The sequence below is a fragment of the Emys orbicularis genome, chromosome 4, assembly GCF_028017835.1.
Source record: "Emys orbicularis isolate rEmyOrb1 chromosome 4, rEmyOrb1.hap1, whole genome shotgun sequence".
In the NCBI taxonomy this organism is placed as follows: domain Eukaryota; kingdom Metazoa; phylum Chordata; order Testudines; family Emydidae; genus Emys; species Emys orbicularis.
The window spans coordinates 69011493-69032867 of NC_088686.1; the positions used below are offsets into that span (position 1 = coordinate 69011493).

The following is a 21375-nucleotide window of genomic DNA, read 5'->3' on the forward strand; positions in this document are numbered from 1 at the left end:
AACCTGCCCACCAAAATTGGCATTGATTGTCCCCTGCAGAAAAGCCAAGGATTGAATGGTCCATGGAAATTAAATTACAATCTCCCTTAAACGGTGGTCTTTCTAGCCCAGGCTTTTGAGGCAAATTAGCAGGGCAGTGTGGAGAGAGCTTGCATGGCCACTGCTCAGGCTGTATCTTTTCTGTAGATAACTCTTGAGAATTAATTCCTTTATTTATCACATAGTCCCATGTCTTTCACCAGCATTACATTTAAAAGGTGGAGGAAAAAATGTTGATGGTAGAAAAATGCTTCTGCCTTGAAGTCCAGAAGCCTTTTGTTGGAACCCTGAGAGAGTTGGAACTCTGATTTAGTTGGTGTTGGTCCTGCTTTGAGCAGGGGATTGGACTAGATGACCTCCTGAGGTCTCTTCCAACCCTGATATTCTATGATTCTAAAACCTCTTCTTCTCTTCCACTTCTTCCCCTGCAAAACAACAGCTGGAAAGGGTGAAGCATCTATTGTGCACAGGGAGCTAGGAGGATGGGATTTGCCAGTTTGCTAAAAGTGGTTGAAATTAACTTAATCCTGTTCCCTGCAAAACTGAGATGCTATCTCTGTGACTGACTGCTCATCTCTTACAGAGGAACTCAGTAAGGTTACAGCATTGTACAGAGCAGCATCTGGAACATGGTGACTGTTTTGCTGAATGGGCAATGAAGTGAATATATGATGAGCCCTTGCTGCTCATTGAAATCATGCCAGACTGAGAGGCTCTTTAAAGCAAACAGAGCTGCAATAAGCTGCAGTCACTCTGAGGCACATTCCCCATTTTTATTTTCTTTGTGGTTAGTTAAAGGTAAATTTTAAGGCTCACTCACTTAAGTGGCAGACATAGGTGAAAAATTCCCTTGAAGCTTTTCCCACAGAGCTGTGCTAGTGCTCTTTAATCCTGGCTAGCAACATTCTTGTCATTTCAGTTGCCTACATAGCTCTCTGCCAAGGCATCTTGAATCCTTATCTCCTTTATCCTTTGCCATATCTTTTCCAACAGGGATTTAAAAAAAAAAAACAAGTCACAGTAACAAGTTGATAAATTGGAGAGGGTTTAGGGAAGAGCCACGAGAATGATTAAAGGATTAAAAGACCCGTATTATAGTGATAGACTCAAGGAGCTCAATCTCTTTAGCTTAATAAAGAGGAGGTTATGGGAGGACTTGATTACCATATATGTACTTACATGGTGATCAAATGTTTGATAATGAGCTCTTCAATTTATCAGTGAAAGATATAACTTCAATGGCTGGAAGTTGAAGCTAGACTCCCCCTCTCCCCTCCCACCCCCCAACACAAATACATTTACCGCCACCCAGCTCTGAAGGCAGAGCGGAGAGCATCAGCTGCTCACTGGTGCTCAGCTCTGAAGGCAGCGCCATGCCAGCAGCAGCAGAGAAGTAAGGGTGGCAATGTGAAAAGTGATATTTGTCAATATCACTTTTCACAGCAGACTTAGTGCCTCATTGCCACCCTTACTTCTGTGCTGCTGCTGCCACCCCAGGGCTGACAGCTGGAGCCCTGCCACCTCCAGGTGAGGGATTGGCTGGGGGGAAGAAGGAGAGCCCAGGTTGCCTCCCTGTGAGATTGAGGGAGGGGGAAGGAGAACCTGAGCCTGGGTGGTGAGGCTCTGGCTGTCCTTTTTATCCCCACCTCCCGGGTGTGCATGTTCCTTTTGCACGAGCCCCAGCTACCTGGGGCTGGTAGCCAGAGCTCTTGGGGGAGGGAAAAAAACAAAAACCTGCACTCTAAATTCAGGTTTATATATATAAAGCCAGTCGCTGAAAAATGACAGTGATTATTTTTATCCTTTTAAAGTTTGTCTATGAACTGCAGAGATATGCATACCTGATAACAGGCTGATATGCTGAACTGGCAGGGACTGATTAAGGCTGAACATAACTTGGAACAACGTCATGACATTTACATTGTGAGTTTGTGATATTTACTTTAGGGTGTCTGATGGAAACCCTTAGTCTTCTAATTCTGAGCCCCACTACATCAAGTCAGCTGATAGTGACCTGGCCTCAGCCTGCTGTTGTGACATGGGAGATTTTTGTTCTGTCTAGGGATAGACACTTTCAGGTTTTCACACCCGCAGTTGGGTTGTTAGTGTTTGTGTGATTTTAATGTTCTGTTGGACTGAAGGTGACATTTATGGATTTATGGTAGCTATAGGCCCTTGAGCTGTGATCCCTTTCAGATCTCGCAAGCCAAGCAGGACATAACCTGATCAATACATAGATGAGAGACTTTCAAAGAAAATCCTTTTCCTGCAAAAAGTGGTGTTGGAAATTCAGTAGCAGACACACTTTCCTGCGTCAGGACTGTACCAATGCCCCAGCATGGTGTTTAAAGGACAGTGTACTGTTGGAGACTCTCTCTTTCAGATGAGACATTATTAAGGATCCCATTACACGTTTGGCAATTTACTGACCAAATAAGATCTAATCAACTCACAGGCTAAAGAAGGAGCTTGTAGGAATTCCCAAGGAGAAGGATAATGGGTTTTCTAGTGGGAAGGGAGGCTGAGGAGGACAAATGTAGTTACTACTTTCTCATAACATAAATATATGAATACCCTATCAACTTTCCCACCCAAATAGGCTACTGAAAAAATCTAAACCTAGATTTCCCCCCCTGCCCCACGCAAAAGGTGCCAGGGTGGGGGGGTAAAGTAGGTAGTTTGGCTGCTAGTGCTGTCAACTAGTACTGTTCCAGAGGTGATGTGCTTTAGCAAGTGGAATATATATATTGAACTGCTTTCAAGCGCACCCTAGTGGCGTGTATGTTGTGCAGCAGTCTCCTTGTCAGGCCTGCAGGGACTGTGGGTAGCAATGTTTGTAATTTGGATGGGAGTGAAATGGTAAAAGAATGTAAGAATGAGGTGAAAATAATAATTAGTCAACTTCAGCAAAGTCTTGGAATTATTCTGATCACTCCTAGTCTTCATATTCAAAGTAAGGCTCACTTTCAGTGCCAATGAATCTTCGACCTCTGCTTTTTTATGAAGGAAGCTGTGTCTAGAAGGAGGCATAGAGAAGCAGAAGAAGTTGATGTGTCGTGCTGTGCCACAAAGGGCAGCCCAGAACACCCCTGTAATCTTCAGGGATATCAGGACGAAGGTGAAGGCTAGACTGACAATAGTTGTGCATTATTCACTGTTTTGCTGTTTACTGTCTGTATACATTGAGAACCTAGTACATACCCTTCCAACTCCATGGAGAAAGACTCCATACTAATTGTCTATATACCTTATAAAAGACCTTGGCATTTACCTTTGGGGTGAGCATAGTGCTCCCTCTTCTTTTTGCTTGCATTCACCATCTATCCATTCCTTAATGTCTCCTTCTCTGTGTTTATTTATCCAGGTGTATATATAGATGGGATGCTTAAATATAACTAAAGCTACCAGGTTGTTTTATCACATAGTTACAGCACATCTTGGGATGAATAAATCATGACATAGAATTTTGTCCTTGTATAGGTCACCCCATCAGTCACACTCTTGTTGCTAAGTCACATGGACGCCTTCCATTGGGGCATAAGATCAACATTGCGCTGACTGGATTCAAACTCATGGCAGGATATTGCACACACTCTAGTGGGAGTGATTAATGTGGAAGAATGATAATATCTCAAGACCGATGAGAACAGAATGCTTTTAATGTAATTTAAAACTATGCCCCTAAATTGGAAATATTTGTGGTTCTAAGGTAATACAACAGTCATCACCCAACTGATCATGTGCAAAATCAAGTGTAGACTTTGCAATCTTGCTCCAAAAAGATAGTCCTCTGTCCGGTGAACTACAGGAGCACCTTAATTAACTAGAGAGTAAAGGAAATCCATACTCCCACAATGAAATCTGTAATAATAATACTTTGAGATCCAGATCCTAGGTGAAAGGCACTAAAAAGTGCAGAGTGCCTCCAGTAATGAATTAAGCTTCATGAGAACCCCAGAAGGAGGTCAGTATCATTCCCATTTTATAGATTTGTGAAACAAGCACAGGAGAATTGTGACTTTCCCCAAGATCACACAAGTTAACAACACAGCTAGGAATATAACCCAGATCTCCTGATCTGCATTCTCATTCTCTGACCATTAAACATGCTCTTTCCCAGCCCATTGAGTTAATTTGTACACATCCATAGTACAGTGAGATTGCTGACCTTGACTTACTGGCATGGTTAGATCTCCTCTCTCTCAGCTTCTGACTTTCTTAGCTGGGTCTTAGCTTTTCACCTAAGCTGTGACGTGTATAACTTTAGAAGTTTGAAGGGAGTCATTTCAAATCTACAAGTCCAGATAGTACAAGACAATTAATGGGTGCTGATATCCTTGCTGATGTGCCAAAAAGTTACACCACTGAAAGTTCCAACATTCTCAGTGGCTTGACAGTGGCCCTAGGAAGTAAACAATGTGATGTAACAAGCTTGTGTGGATAGAAAATAAAGATCCATCTGGGCCACAAAAAGTTTGGCTGCAGATCCTAACTCCCCTAAAGTTTGAGTTTGGATTAGAGCTTTTAGTCCTGGCCCATATTTAGAAGAAAATGAACGATACAATTATACAGTATATGGGTGCATTGACTGTTGGGTCTATAATATAGTCATTCCAAGGTGCACTGGTGTTACATGTTTGACTATTATCACTGTTAACTGGTTGCTCTAAAATTGTTTTTTTGGAAAGGGTTAAATATACAAGGCATGACCTTGGCACATCCCATTCCCTGCAGTGATTTTCAGCTTTCATTATTGCTTTGTTTTATGCTGAAATATTCTTGGAGATTAATTAATTTTCTTTGCTCGATATATATTGTTGTACCTGCCTTAAGATGGGAGTTGCAACATTTTGGTAAAAGAACTGAGTTTTGCTTAGTTTCTGTATCTTCTATAATTGCCTCTGCACGTTCCGCTAAAATGGTATTTTGTAAAGTCCTGCACCCCCACACATCATTGACTCTCAGCAGACATCCCTGTGCTTGCCACACTGTCAGTACAGTAGGAGAGATGCTTTTTCATTTTTTTTCTTTAGTGGTGGAAACATGTCATTGTTTCAAAATGTCTTACTTCAGGAGGGCATTAGCTCTGTCTATGTGGAGATGAATTGGCCCAGGCTTGCAGTCCTAAATAGAATAGTATTTGGAAATGTAGGGGAGAAGAATCATAAGAATGGCCATACTGGGTCAGACCAATGGTCCATCTAGCTTAGTAGCCTGTCTTCTGACAGTGATCAGTGCCAGATGCTTCAGAGGGAGTGAACAGAACCAATTCATCAAGTGATCCATCCCCAGTCTCAGGTTCTAGCAGTCAGAGGTTCAGGGATGCCTAGAGCATGGGGTTGCATCCCTGATTATCTTAGGTTCATCAATGGCTATTAGCCATCCTTCATTAACTTATTTAATTCTTTTTTTGAACTCAGTTATATTAGTCTTGTGTAATACATATTTTTTCCCTGTCTTTTCCTCCTCCAGCCTGAAGTCTCTGGTAGATGGATACAAACAATGGTCATCTAGTGCTCCAAACCTAGGGAAGGTCCAGAGAACTACACCTGCCTTGCCAGGATTCACCAGCCTAGCAGAGATGGGTAAGGGCAGACCACGTAGTTTATTTCACGCACGTGCACGCATCCCTGCGTGAGCAATTCTTTTCATCCAAGGCATCTTACTCCAATGTCTTCACTTTGGTGGCTCGCTATTTCACCTTAATGTCCACAAGGAATGCCCTCTTTCTCATCTCGCCTTTTGGATTTTCTGTGTGTGTTCACTCCCCTCCCATCTCTCCACACTCACTCTCTCTCACTCTGCAGCTCACCAGTTCTTACCCCAAACCTCTCAAAACCACTGACCAGCTCTCTGTTCTCTGTGGTAGCTCTGCACTCCTCAGAAACTTTGTGATCTTTCTTGTTAATAATGCTGTTGGGAAAGGATATTTGGGTGCTGCAATATAGGGGTAGATCACTTACAGGAAGTACTGTGGGAGTGGTTCTTGTCTCCTTCCCTACCTTTCTAAACATGTCCTTATGTGTAAATCTACTGCAGCTGGGAGGGCTGAGGAGCTCTTTTCAGAAATGCTACTCTTGGTCAGCACCTTTTCAGTGCTCCCAGCCTGCACCAGCTTTGCGAGCTGGATTCACATCCACAAGGGCCAGCTTTTTGTGCAGTCTTGGATTGCCTAGCTTGGACAGAAGAGCCTATTCACATTTGACTATGGTTAAACAGTTAGTGCTTAGATGAAGGCATTTCCTCCTTTGCATGCTTTGTGAAGCTTAATCCATTCATGTTTGTAAGGCATGTTGTGATTCTCTGGTGAAAATGTTATGCCAACACAAAGTATTTTTCATTTGCTTTGCAGAGGATGAGGACAGCGAGTGTCTTAATGGAGACGAAACGCACCCTTCACCTGGGCGCACCCCATCGTACCTCTGCATCCCATTTCAGAAGAGCGGAGACTTGGATGGCCCACCCAGTGATGCCAATGAGGAGTCCACCCCCATGAATTCTGCTACAAGCACCCCTCAGCTCACCCCGACCAATAGCCTTAAGCGGGGTGGCTCCCAGCATAAGCGGTGGGAGGTTGCCTTGCTCGGTTGTGGAGCAGTGCTGGCTGCTGCAGGCCTGGGCTTTGATCTGTTGGAGGCAGGCAAGTGCCAGTTGCTGACCCAGGATGAGCTGGAACCACCCAAGGAGGAGAAGAAGAAGCGCGACAGTATTTTCCAGCGGGCTGGGCGCCCACGCAGAAGCACCAGCCCACCTTCCCGGAAGCTCTTCAAGAAAGAGGACCCCCTGTTGCTGCTGGGCGAGCCATCCACCTCATTGACACTCCTCTCCCTGTCTTCCATTTCTGAATGTAACTCCACCCGCTCTCTGCTGCGCTCAGACAGTGATGAGATTGTGGTGTATGAGATGCCCGTCAGCCCTGTGACAGTCAAGGCTCCCTTGCCAGTAGTTACCAACCCGCTGGTCAATATACGCATTGAGAGGTTCAAGCAGGACCCCAACCAATCCCTGACTCCCACACATGTGACTCTCTCTTCCCATGCCCAGCAAAGGGGGCACAGGCGAACCCCTTCTGATGGGGCCATCAAAGCGGCTGGACTGGTTGCCAATGGGTGCTCTCCCAGTGGGTGCACTTCCAGTAACTGTTTAACTGGTGCACTGGGCGCAGGTAAGTTTCTCCTCCTCCTCCTCTTTCTCAGTCTTCAGAATGAAGGCCAGACAGTGCAGTGGTTCTCCTATCCCTCCCTCTTGTGCCTTTGTTCACTGAGAGAGTGAATACTCTGTATTTATATAGCACCTAGCACAGTGGTCTGTGGCAAAGGCTCCTAGGCATTACCTTTATACTACTAATAAATAAAATAATACTCTAATCCAGCGGTTCTCAAACTGTGGGTTGGGACCCCAAAGTGGGTCATGACCCTGCTTTAATGGGGTTGCCAGGGCTGGCTTAGACTTGCTCGGGCACAGGGCTGAAACCGAAACCAAAGCCCAAGCCCCACTGCCTGGGGTTGAAGCCAAAACCTGAGGGCTTCAGCCCTGGCTGGCAGGGCTCAGGTTACAGGCCCCTTGTCTAGGGCTGAAACCCTGGGGCTTTGGCTTTGGCCTCCCCACCCCACCTGGGGCAGCAGAGCTCAAGCAGACTCAGGCTTCGGTTCCCCCTCCTGGGATTGTCAGAAGGGAGTTGTGGTGCAATGAAGTTTGAGAACCCCTGCTCTAATCAGTTTAGGCCTGGTGTCACCACTGATTCACTGTGCAACTTTGGGCAAGTCACATAACCTCTCTGTCTCTCTTCCCTCATCAAAGGGTATTGTGAGGCTTACTACATTAGTTTCTTGGACAGAAAGGCATTATCCAAGTATGTCACTTCTGTTGTTCGTTCCTGAGGATTCCACCTTCACGCTTTACCCTTCCTTAAGTTCCCCTTATGCTTTCAAGGCAACTTCTATTCTGAAAGCCACCAAAAAATGGACGTGAGGCCTTCTGGACTGAGCTGGTGCCACTTTTTGTTCATTGGCAAGAGGGTTCGTGTTGGGGAGTACAAGGTGTGCTCTGCCGCCAAACCTTTACCAGGGACTGAGCCTCCACAACATCCCAAATTCCTTACCACTACGGGGGGAGAAACACTGGAATTGTTCTCTGATCTAAGTGGCTGTAGCTACTTAGAACAACTGCAGCCTGCCAGGACAATGGCCTATTGTATCAGGGTCTGTAGTGAGATACAAGTTAACATAGTCATTTATGCTCATAAAAATAGCTTTAGTGAAAACTTAAAACTTCATTTACTGAACAATAAATTCTGCTTTGGAATTCTTCACCATATACAAATTCATATGAGGAGACATTATGCTTATTATGTATAGTCTATTAAAATACATTAAATGAACATTAAGATGATAGTGTGAAGCATCCCAGAACCACTGAGTGACAAGATTAAGGTTTCCTACTCGAGCTTTAAGTGATCTGATTATATAGCATTGGAGCAGCTGTATCTCACTAGTGTGTCCAGAATAGTCCAGGAGCCAGTGGACCAGTCCCTTATCTCAAATCAATACAACAGGGGCATAGACTTCTTTGTTGTTTGGAAAACTATGTTTGTCCCCTTTTAATAATTTGTCCACATTGGAACTTCTATTCTCAGCTTAGTGTTTCCTATATTTATTAATGCAATACCAACATTTTCTGGGGGAAAGGGTCAAAGCTCCCCCAAGCTCCCAGTGCTCTACCTCACATATAGTGTTTCAGATGAAAACTGAGCAGTTCTGAATTTTGGACATATTATCTTATTTTTGCACATGCCTTTAGCATATCTGGGCATTAAAGTCAAGTTGGAGCTATTTAAGGTATCTATCTAAGTGATGTGTCTTTTCTCTCTCTCTCTCTCTCTCTCTCTCTTTGGATAGGTGTATTAAAAACTCTCAGCCCAAGCCGAGATCCAAATGAGGTCCCTCGCCTGCCAGACCCCAACCTTGTCTTTCCTCCAACCCCAAGACGCTGGAATGCACAGCAGGACTCCACACTGGAGAGACCCAAGACCTTGGAGTTCTTGCCAAGGCCACGCCCTTCTGCCAATCGGCAGCGGCTTGATCCCTGGTGGTTTGTGTCCCCCAGCCAAGCCAGGGGTGAATCCTCTGCCAACAGTTCAAGTACTGACACCCCAAGCAATCTGGACTCCTGCTTTGCTAGTAGCAGCAGCACTGTAGAGGAGAGGCCAGGACTTCCTGCTCTGCTTCCTTTCCAGGTGGGTATTCCTGTAGAGGAGCGGATGCTATTGGACATAGATGTTGAGGGGCAGAGCCAGGACAGCACGGTTCCGCTATGCAGAACTGAACTTAAAACAACCAAACCTGCAGCGTATGAACTGAAACAAGAGTTCTGGTCTTAGCATGAAATCCATTAGGGGGCAGTAAGCCCCTTTAGAGTCAATCATACTACTTGCACTGAGAATGCACTTTGAAGACAGATAAAATGGAGGGATGCTACTGAGATCATATAATGGTGCTGCCTCTATTGAAAATGTGTTGTCTGACTGTCTGATTTTTGTCTGCAGTTGGATGTAACTGGGCAACTCAAAGCTGCTGACTTTTGCTGTGGGGATTTTCTGTAGTCTTCCTTATCTTGTTGTTGCAGTTTGAAATGGCAATAAGCAAAAATGATCATATCAAAGTCTCTGTATTTGACCTCACAGAGCTTGACAAATGTTTGTATATTGGTATATATCCCAGTATTAACCTGGATCCTGAGATCCCAAGTATTACACTATATCAGGCACTGGTGTTTGGTATTTTCCCAAGGCTGTCCAAGTGGGAGAAATAGCAAATATTTGGAGATTTGCTTCACTGAATCCCATTCTTATGGCAGGGTTGGTCTGGCATCTACCCGCTACCCCGGCAGAAGCACCTGGCCCACACATGCTTGGATTTTATAGGCTCTAATAAATTCTTTGTTAAATGTTCCTCAGATGCAGTTTTCATCTGGAACTCTGACACATTCCATCTAATCTAATTTATATACTATAATGTAGTCCCTTTGTATGAGTGGACCTGTAGCTAGAACAGTAATTCACTCTTTCTGTTGAGTTCTGTGTGACCTCAGAAGCAAGCTCTCCACACTGATGATGTATAACAAAGTCATCAGCATTAGGAACCAGACAGTATGTTTGGCTTGCAGAAAGAACTCAGTGTATTTATTAGTGAGGTTCTTCCTCACCCTGTCAATGCTAGGAAAATCAGGTATGTAATCCTAATGGCCTGCTTCCATCGAAATCCATGGGAGCCAGATCTGGCACTGAGGCCTCATATCATGTAGAAAACATGTATCTGGATTAAGCTAAAGTCCTAACCAGTTCCATTCTTTATCCTATCCTATTCCTACTCCTAGATCTTTTATCCTGGGTTAATGTCTTTCCTACTTTAATCTCTTTTCTTCTGCCCTTTTGTCAGTAGCTGGGATGCTCCAAATCTCCAATAGAGTTCTTAGGTACAATTCGCTAGGTGCTAGGAAGCTGAGAGCCAATTGGAAGAGCACAAATCCCCATTGCTACTTTTGACCACATGTTGCCAAATGGAGAAATCTCAGATCAGTCCCAGTATTCAATGTAATAATGGATTAATGTGTCGTTCTAACCAATCATTCTTGAGGAGGGGAAGGTGGGCAGTGTAAATTCATTATGGGAAAACCACCATTCAGGTAAATATATTAGTTCTTTGGCATCTGAATAATTCATGTGCCATTTGCCAAGCAAGGAAGGGAAAGCGCGTGACTGGAGTTTCACTTGAGTTGTCCAAAAGTAATGGCAAAAGACTGGGGTAAAAGGTGTTAAGGTTTAAAAATAGTTTCCAAGAAGGGGGGGCGGGGAATGGCAAATGTTGGTATCTGCTATAACAGCAGCAAATAGAGTGGTAGTATGAGAGAATATATTTACATTTGAGAAACTCCACTCTTTTAAAAAACTGCTATCTAGGAATTGAATTGAATAAATAACATTTTCAAAGTAACTCACACATTTGTCTTTGCGGATCTCTTCTTTTTTTGTTTCTGTTCTTACCCAGTCCCATCAGTTCATTCTCTTTTCTGTTACTTTAATTCACAAAGTGAGATGCTGAATTAGGAAATCAAAAAACTCCCTTGGGCCCTTATAATATGGTGCCTTGAAGATTTTGGTTGTCCTTTGTTCTCCTTGTTCATCCTGTACAACCAGAACAACCAAAACCTAAGAACCACAGGTCTCTTTTGCTTAATCTCTGGTAAACTGAAACACTTTATTGGAGAGATGACCTTTATGTAAGAAACCAGAATGGTGGTAGCTGCAGCCTCTTCCCAGACCAGCTAGATGATCCTGCTCTGCCATCAAAGAGATCCCATCCCATCTCCCTGAGTTCCACATCAGTAATACAATATTATTTTTCTTAGGGTATTTTTTTTTCAGTATACTGTTGTTGCCTCAGGTGGCTGCTGTGTATGGGACAGGGAGTCTCAGTGTATAGATTCTTTTGAGATTAGCTGACCATGCAGATTAGCACTTTTAAGAGATGAATCTATTGGCATCATTGTGGGGTGGGAAAAAAGTGTTCTGATTTAGCAAAACTTTGTGATGGCTATGTCCTTTCATTGCTATAGGGTACATCTACACTACCTGCCGGATTGGCGGGTAGTGAGCGATCTATCAGGGATCGATTTATCGCGTCTAGTGTAGACACAATAAATCGATCCCCAATTGCTCTGCCGTCGACTCCGGAACTCCACCACGGCGAGAGGCGGAAGCGGAGTCGACGGGGGAGCGGCGGCCGCGAGGACGTGAAGTAAGTGATTCTAAGTCAATCTAAGATACGTCGACTTTAGCTACGCTATTCTCGTAGCTGAAGTTGCGTATCTTAGATTGATCCCATTTCCCCCCCCAGTGTAGACCAGGCCATAGAAGAAGTGTAGGAGTAGTTGCCTTCTCCCCTATGGTACAGTTGTTGCGGGATCTTCTTGTGATCAATAGGGGCAGTATAGCATTCACAGTGGAGATCTCTGTTGTTGAGACCCGTAAAGAACATACAGAGAAACTGGATAACCTCTCACTCTATCAAAGTGTTTGCTGTTTGCCATCTTAAGGTAGTTGAAAGAATAAAAATTGAACTCAAAGTTCATTGCCATTTAGAACATTTTATTTTTTTTAAAAGTCCTTTTGAAGACTTATTTGCATTACCTAGCTTCCATTTGTAGTGTGATTTTTCCCCTCCCCCTCCTCCTCCCCGGTGTTAGTATTTATATTTGTAGTCAGAGTCAACATTAGATACATGACAAAGATTCAGGAATCAAGCCTAGTACTGCATCTCAAGTCTCACATGACATCCTGCCACCTTCAAGATTTCAGAGCTGGTCTTGATTATTCAAGATGTTTCTTGGGTTTTTTAGAGCTGCTTTTTCCAGAAAAAGATGCTCACTACCTGCTCATAAATTTTGGAGATAATCTAAAAACGCATACCTTTTTTTTTTTTTAGGAAATATAACGACCAGCAGTAAAATATTATTGCACAGTGATACAAATCTGCTGCAACCATGATGCGCATTTAGCTTCTGCTTTATCTTGTGATCATCTGTTTTTAGCCTTCTTGCCATTCCTTTGAGAGATGAATATAGCTTTTTAGAAAATGAACTACATCGGGTTATGGTTTTAAATAATCCCTCTACTGCTTCCTTAGAATAAAGAATAAGATTTGTTCTTTTCCCTTCTGAGGAAGCTTCTCTGCCACAGCAGCTCTCTACATGGAGAAGTTCAACTCCTGCCAAGAATGAGGAAGAGATTTCTCACTGTTTCGGTTCCAAATGCCTGGGAGCATCATTGTCCTACTCAATGTAGGTTCCTTGGATTGATTTATGAGCTGCATAGAACAAATGCTGTGTGGTTTAGGTATAAAGAATCATAGAAATGTAGGGACATCAAGAGGTCATCAATCCAGCTCGTGCTCTGCGGCAGGACCAAGTATATCTGGACCATCTCTGACTGTCTCACCTGTCCTTAAAAACCTCCAATGATGGGGATTGCACAACCTCCTTTGGAAGCCTAGTCCAGAGTTTAACTTTTTTTATAATTAGGAAGTTTTTTGGCATCCTAGGTTCCTTTATATTTCACATGTCCACTCTCTGGGGTTTTGTTTCTTTTGAAAGGACCACCACTGTGGCTTTCAGTACTGTAGTATGCTTCATAGCATGTCAGAGCAAATACTTGACTTGCAGAGTTTATATCTTCCCATTAACTGAAACATGCACAGAATCGTCTCTGTTACTGGGGTAAAAATAAGCAAGCAGTTACCTTCTCTCAATTATTGTTCTAAATCTCTGCTTTCAATGGCTTGCTCCATTCCCCCCCCCCCCCCTTCATCAGTTTTATTTATTATTAATATTATCTATTTATTTGAAATGTGGTAGTGCCTTAGGGTCAGGAAATTGCACACACATAATAGTGCCAGCTCCTAAAGGAGCTTATAATTTAGGCATAAAAAAGAGTCAACAAATGGAGAAAAACAAACATGGAGGCTGTGTGTGGGGACAGGGCGGGGATGGACCAGGCAATAGTGAAATGATTTATGTTTAGTACAGTAAGAAGCAATCACAAGATACCACGTGCCTAATCATTGTTGAGAGGTTTGTAGGCATCACAGCAAAGGTGAGTATAAAAGGAGGAATTTGAAGGAGGACAGTGTAGTGGCTTTGTGCTTTTTACAGGAAGCTCCACCCATTCATAGGGATCAGAATGGGGGGAAGACGCAAAGATTTTTTTTGAGTGAACACTGGACTAGTGAGCTATGAGCTGGCACAGCAAAGATAGAAATCAGCTTGATAACACTTATTGTGTTGGGTCTCAGATATTCAGATATATGATGTAAAATAAGATAGAATGTATGTGCTTTATTTAAAAGATTCTGCTTATTTTTCCATTGCTGGAGTCCCAAAATAATCAGCCTGTTTCTTGGCAGTTTATGACCTGCATAGTTGTTTGCCCTCAGTCCAACCAGTCATTGGCTTTTACTGCTGTTAACAATACAGATACATAAACATGCAGATTTAAAAAATGCCATATAATGTATTTTAAAGCAGAACTGCACATTACCATGATGCACTTCTCTAGTTACAATACTGGTCCTTTAATCTATCTATATCTAATGCACTCATCACCATAACATCTGAGTGTCAGTATCTAGCAGTTAGAGTCCAGGGCAGCAACTATTAGGAAAGCATGATGTATCCTTAGTGCCCAAAGCAGTGGATATTATAAAAAGCTTCACCTCTCCACCAAAAATAAAAAGAAATGCTGGGTGGTTGAGTAATACATGAGGAGTCAAGGGGATGTTATATTGCCGAGTAGGGCTGATTGAAAATTTTCTGTTGAAACAATTTTTGGATGGAAAATTGTTTCATCTAAAATTGAAACGAAATACTAAATTAGTCCAGATAAAGACATTTTTCGCAAAAAGACTTCCTGTGGAAACTGTTGACGTTTTTCATCAAAAATTTGAATGCCCAAACCCCAAAATATTTCCATTTTGAAATGCTGCCACAGTGCCTCATGGGAATTATAATGTTGGCTAGATGTGGACTCTTGCTTAATTACACTGTTAGCTCCGGAGTTGATGATTCAGCTGGACAAACAAATAGCAAATGGGGATCTGATGTAAGTTTAAGGATAAGCCAGTGGGGCATGCTTATTTTAATTCTTTGCGAGATACAGTCTCATGTTGGGACAAATACTCCCCTCACCATCTAGAAATGCTTTTGTAAGGCCTTGCCTACTTTGGGATTTTAGCCACCACTGTAGCTGCAATAGATCAAACTCCTACTGTACACAATATATACCAGCGCAACACGATTTTCACTGATGCAGCTTTATCCCAGTTTTAAGGGGATATATTTACACTGATGGCCAACATGCCAGCATAGACCAGGCTAAGTGTTTTGTGTATCCCAGTTGGGAGTAGTTTAAACCTCTCCTCCCTTTGTGCAGCTTGCTTACCTGCAGATGTCCTAATCTCCTGGTTGGGACCTTCCCAAGAGCAGATTATGAAGTCTGGGAAGATTTAACTGCTTCCCATCTTAAGGTAGTAGGAGAGAGAGCTGAAGTGTGGGTACAGGCCTGCCCCGACCATATCCTTTTGCCTTCCAAAATCTGCGTCTTTGCAGTAAAGGAAGAAAATGGGGTTGGGGGTGAAGTGACAGAACTATTCCAAACTCAGCTCAAATGAAATGCTACGCATACCAGATGATCAGAATATGATCACTTGTGTTCCCTGGGATCCTTGGGCTTGGCTGCTCCTCACTTGGGTCCAAAAACACCCATGTCTTTGTTCTTGACTTCTCCTCGATAAGGCTCCTATCCCTACTGGGCTTCTTGAACTTGATTCTCCATTTAGGGGGATCTTAGATGCTCTAGTGAGCATCTTGGGTTTGGCTTCTTGATGGAGGTGGGAAAGCATGGCAGTAGCTCAAGTCCAGTCATTCGTGGCAGCAGAATGAACTGTCACACAGTAAATTGTGGAGATCTTCATAATACGGTTCTTCTCCTTTCCCACATGCTTTGAGACATGAAATAGCCAGTTTTAAGCACAGTTACCACTGAGTATTTGCATGGGATAGTTAATGCCTCCCAGAACCGTTGTTTCGGGCTCTTAAACACAAGCAGATGTTGCTGCATCAGGAATGCTCTGGTCACATTTTCAAGGCTGTCTCAGCAACCTTAACAGGTAGACATTTCCCCTTTTTAAATCTTAGACTCTGGAGAATAAAACAGCAGCATGACACAGGTTCCAGTATTGCATACTGCCATGTACCAGTTGAATTTGACCTCTGCTTTGCAGAGATTGAAAGGTGTTCCTCTTTAAAATGGATCCATCTGGGGGAGAGGTTAGGGTGCTGCATGGAAAAAGGATGTTGAGCACCTGCAGCTCCCATTGAAGTCAATAGATGTCTCTGTATCTCAGGATTGGGCACCTTATTTAGAAGTTGAAAATGCACTAAAGGTCTATTTAAGCCGAACTCTAAAATGTTTTAAATCTTGGGGTTGGAGGATGAGTTTTCTAATGCAAGAGTTATTTTGTCTGAGCATCTGGAACTCCAAAGCAGATTCACCAGTGGATCAGTTTAGTTTAGGGTGAGAGCAGGCCATTGTTTAATTCAGAGAGGAACCGCCCCAATGGCAAATCATTTAAGTGGGGAGCATCTAGGTAGAAAAGATGTTCCTCTGATTCTGCCACCTATTGGCTATACACACAATAAGGAAATGAGTGGACCCTTTTAGGCCCTGTTCCTGCAAAACTCTTGAGCACATACATCCATTCCCATTCAGCAAACCACTTCCTGTGAAGTCAATGGAACTGAAGTGCGGCCTTAGAGATCTTCTGTGCTAAAGTGGAGGGTTGTGCTCCTATATGTTCTAACCGGGCTGCTGTTCTTAGGATACGTGTAAACTGCAATTAGATACCTGTGGCTGGCCCGTGCCAGCTGACTCAGGCTCACAGGACTCAGGCTGTGGAGCTGTTTAATTGCGATGTAGATGCTCCAGCCTGAGATGAGCTTTCGGACCTTCCCACCTCATAGGGTTCTAGGGTCCGCACCCCAGCCTGAATGTCTACACTGCAGTTAAACAGCCCCTTAGCCTGAGTCAGCTGGCCTGGGCCGGATGTGGGTTTTGAATTGCAGGGTAGACATAACCTTAGAGGAATGGCTGTGTATGACTGTCACTTGACAGGTGACTCCTTCCTCCAGTTCCTCAACAAGGCTTTAAGAAAATGCCAGCTTGCGTGTGCTTGTATCTGCTGACTGCTGCTAGCTCTTACTACTTTGACTAGGCACTTTTGGAAGTGGTGGTTTCTCTTGCCACAAGTGGAGGCGCTGTTTCTGTGTGGGCTGGTTGTGAGCTGTGAAGGGGCGAGGGTGGGTGAGGGGACAGAAGTGTCAGTAACCCTGATGCCTTTTCTCAGATTTATTTCCCCCACCCCCTGGCAGAATACACACTCAGGATAGAGTTCTGTCTTGGCTACAGTTGCCAAGCCCAGCAACAGTCAATACCCTCTCTTGGTCTGATGCTAATCAGTCTCTTGTGCCACCTTCAGCTACTTGCTGCTGGTCCAGCACAGTATTTGCTGATGTGTATAATTTGTTCACTGTAAATGTGGGGATGTTTCTGGTGCATCCGAGATGTTTTGCCTGAGCGATGTGTTGAGTGGTTTATATCTAAGGAGTAGGTCAGGGAAATCACTGTCCTTTTAAATACTAACTGTTCTGTGTATCTGAAAGGTCATTATCTTCTCAGCCAGGGATATATTTTCTGCTCTTTTTATGCAGTATATTTCTCCTCTGTTTGCCTTATCTACTAGCTGTGAAGCTGATCTTGCTCTCATTTAAGTCAAAGGCAAAAATCCCATTGACCCGATTCTGCTGTATTACAATGCTGTAAGTATGGATCAACACCATTAAACTGGAGTAACTAGAACAGAATCAGGCAAACAGATTTCAGTGTTGTACGATCATGCCCTTATGCTCAGTCTTTTGAGGTGCAGAACTCTTTCTGCTCCTGTTGAAGTCAGTTAGGAGTAAAGGGTGCTAGACACCTCATAAGCACCATGCACCCTGCAGGATTGGGCCTTTATTATGACTTGCTAATTACCTCAGTTTGCAGTGTGGTTTCTCTCTCCTATCTAGGGTCTTCACAAATTTGTCATAGGGAGCATTACTGGAAGGTGTTCTTTGCCCAAAGTACACAGTATATTTGTCAGCAGCAAAGTGGTCAAAACTGCAAATGCTAATTTCCTCCTGAAAGTTTAAATAAAATAATTGAGGCCACCCTTTCCTTATTTGTGTGTGTGATGACTTATTGTTAAATGAAGTGATTTATTGGAGCCTTCCTTTACTTCTTTTCAGCAGCAAGCCTATGGGGAAAATAAGACTGAATTCATTTTTAAAAAAAGCTTTATTTGTGACACAGCTGTTGCCTCTGACCCATTGGGGCTTAAAAAAGTAGTTAAATTATATCAGTCTGGTTTGTTTCACTGTAGCTAACACATCAACTGATTACCCTTGTGTATAATCTACTGTATCTCTTTCCTCAGTTCCGTCTCAATGTATTGTGTGTATCTTGGATTTCAGTTATTTTTTGTATTAAGTTCTTTTGTTGTAGAATAATATTTAAATGATGCAAAGAGCTAATTAATGTTGTCAAGTTTTTTGTTCGTTTCTCTGCTTTTTTTGGATGTACTGTAAATTGTAAACCAAGGATGCCAAGCAGGCTTGGTTCAATGGCTAAAATTATTGTATTACAGTGTAATGCTGATCTAGGCCTTGTCTCAACACAGAGCACAGAGACTTGAATAAAACTGTTGAGTCATCAACTTTAGGTTTTGAGTTTTTGTTCCATTTTTCAAGTATTTTTGAGCAGGCTCTCATAATTCTGACAATGACTGCAGAAAACGGATACTTTGCTAAAGCAGGGCATGCCTCTACAGTCTCTCCCTATGTAGCTCTGCCAGTGCACCTCAGTTCAAACCTGCAGCCTCCCTGCTGTTCCAGTCTTGGACCTCCACATAGTTCTGCAAATCCACCTCCGTGCTGACATGCAGCACCACTGCTGTTCCATTCCTGGTACTCAGTACAGCTTTGCCTTTGCCTCTCAATTCTGACCTTCAAGACCATCTGCTAACCTAATCCTGGACCGCCTTTGAACAGACTGCTTAATTGTATATTGTTTTTTATTAAGGCTAATGTTCATATAGGAATTAGCTAAGACTATCCTTCTCCTTATTCTACATATGACAAAGCAAAAATGTGACTACAGCTGTCCAGAGTCAAAAGGCTAATGCAGTAACCCACTTGGTTCATGAATCGTGACATTTAGCAGATGACTTTTTAAATTTTAATGACAACTTTCTTTGGTCTTCCTATCATTTCACTGAACCCATCAGACTGCTGCATAGCAGAGGCCTTTTCAGAATCTTTACTCTGCTCTTATGATGGCAGATGGAAATGTGTAGGGATCTGAGTTTCAATCCTGGCAGCATACTCTTCTCCTAGTGGAAGGAGGCATCTCATACAACTGTCAGGCAGCCCTCGCTAGTAAATTAATGGAGCTGCACTGATGGTCCTATGGGCAGGCAAGTTACCCAGCTCCCTTTTGAGAAGGAGGATTTTATAACATTAGGGTGTGCCAGAAAGGGGATAAAACTGGGTGGATCTCTCCATCAAAAGTAAAAAGAAATGCTGGGTGGTTGAGTGATGCATGAGGAGTCGAGGGGATGTTATATAGCCCAAGAATGCATGGAGTAGGGTTAGTTGAAAGTTTTCTGTTGAAACAGTTTTTAGATGGAAAATTGAATTTCATCTAAAATTGAAACAAAATTCTAAATCAGTTCAGATAAATGAAATTTTTCACAAAAAGGTGTCCTGTGGAAACTTGATGTTTTTCATCAAAAATGTGAATGCCCAAACCCCAAAATATTTCCATTTTAAAATGCTGCTACGGGGTGCCTCATGGGAGTTGTAGCTCGGGTACCTTATGCTCCCATTCCCCGCAAAGTCCATCTGGGCAGCCTGCTCCATAATCTCCCATGATGCACAATGGCAATGCGACTGCCAGGAAGCACCACTTCCCCTCACCAAGAGGCCAGGCCATGGCGCAGCATAGCAGAAGCATTCGGATAAGGGAACACAGCCTATAGAGAAGAATGGGTACATGAGTCACAGCAGCAGCAAACACTCAAAATTCCTTGGTGTTGGCGTCCATTTTCTGACCAGCTCTAGTAGATGAAGGGTCCTTGAGGGGATGATCTGTTACTGAGTATGCACCTTAGATTAAGAGGCAGCGTGAGTGGGGGCACTAAGGCTGAGTTATACACAGAAAAAGGACCCTGGGGAGTTACTTTATGACTGAGTAATAATTATTTTTCTGCCTATAAAAGGAAGGTGGACACATTCTGGAGTACAGCTTCTTATGTGATCTCTGTGCTTTATACAAGATCAGGTGTAGAGGTGAACATGTACTTTACCCAGTTCCCTTGGAGGCTTTGATTTACTAAAGCATCAGAGCAGCCAGCAGATGGCACATGCTAGAACAGCTCATTTAATTTTTTTATGAGAAGAATATATTTCTTTGAGGAAACTCCTAGCAGCTTTCTAAGCAGATTAAGGAGAAAGAGCCCAGACTTCTCCATCTGATCCAGCTTCAGCTAATAAAATAACATTAATCTCCTGCTTTTTTAATTAAATGCAGACTTGCTTAGTTCTTAAACATAAGTGTAAGGGGTCGGACTCACCCCTGCGGCGCCTCCTGCTGGTCGTCTGGGGAATCTGCTCAATCCAGCCTGGAGCACCCTCTGCAGGCCGGTGATCCGCCTTATCCCTCACACTGGCCCCCATGTCCCTACCAGGACCCCGGTGCCCCTTGCTCTGGGTGCTGCCCCCTGGCAGTACCCACACACACTGGGTCTCCCCTCCCAGGGGAACCCCCACCCACTAATCCACCTTGCCTCAGTGTAAGGCTACTGCCAGTCATCATCTAGCCCCACACCTGGGGCAGACTGCAGTATCAGCCTACTCATCACTGGCGAGGAGGGTTTGGACCTGCTGCCTTGGCCTACCTCTGGGCTGCCCTCTGCAACCCCCAGTACCCTTGGCCCAATGCTAGGCCGCAGCCTGGGGCTTTCCAGGCTGGAGCTCCCCAGCCCTGCTTCACTCAGGTACCCTGTCTTAAGCTCCCTGCAGCCAGGCCCTTCTCTCTCTGAACACAGAGAAAGACTTCTGAGCTTTTGGCTCCCAGCCTCTTTATACAGGCCATCTGGGGCCTGATTGGGGCATGGCCCAGCTGCAGCTACTTCCCCAATCAGCCCAGTAGCTGCTTCTCCCTGCAACAGCCTTCTCCCAGGGCTGTTCCAAACCCCTCAGGGCAGGAGCAGGTATCCACCCCGCTACAATAAGGGAAGTGGAGAAAAGCAATCTCAGTAAAGCACCCCCTGTGCTTAGCAGAAACCTAATTGATTGTATAATGATAGGTTTGCTTGGAAGTTCTCGCTGCTGGCTAGTAAGTTGACATCATCATTTTAGGGAGTTTGCAGACTTTAGTGAAAGCACTGGAGTGAATGTTGAGCTGAACAAATGTTACTGTAGTTTAAGCAGGGCTCACTGAGGCAGCTGAAAGTGTGATTATGTGGTGATTGGCTTAGCTATGGCAGTAGGGAAAATGGGAGACAGAGGTAAGATTGTAGCTAGTGATAGATAAAACTGCAGATGGTTCAGTTAAGCATTCAGAAGTTTGGAAACTTATCTGAACCCCATCTTGACTTCCGGAGAAACTGGCCTGGGCTGGAAATTGAG

The 21375-nt window shown here is 43.7% G+C and overlaps 1 protein-coding gene across 1 annotated transcript in view; it reads left to right on the top strand.

Annotated features, from left to right (window-relative positions):
- The window catches only part of MAP3K9 (mitogen-activated protein kinase kinase kinase 9), a 65719-nt gene extending 56301 nt beyond the window's left edge, over positions 1-9418 (top strand). The window contains exons 9-11 of the mRNA XM_065403250.1: positions 5512-5624; positions 6392-7204; positions 8937-9418. Of these exons, the coding sequence (XP_065259322.1) occupies positions 5512-5624; positions 6392-7204; positions 8937-9418 (1408 nt within the window). The remainder of the gene's footprint in view (positions 1-5511; positions 5625-6391; positions 7205-8936) is intronic.
- Positions 9419-21375: the final 11957 nt, after the last annotated feature.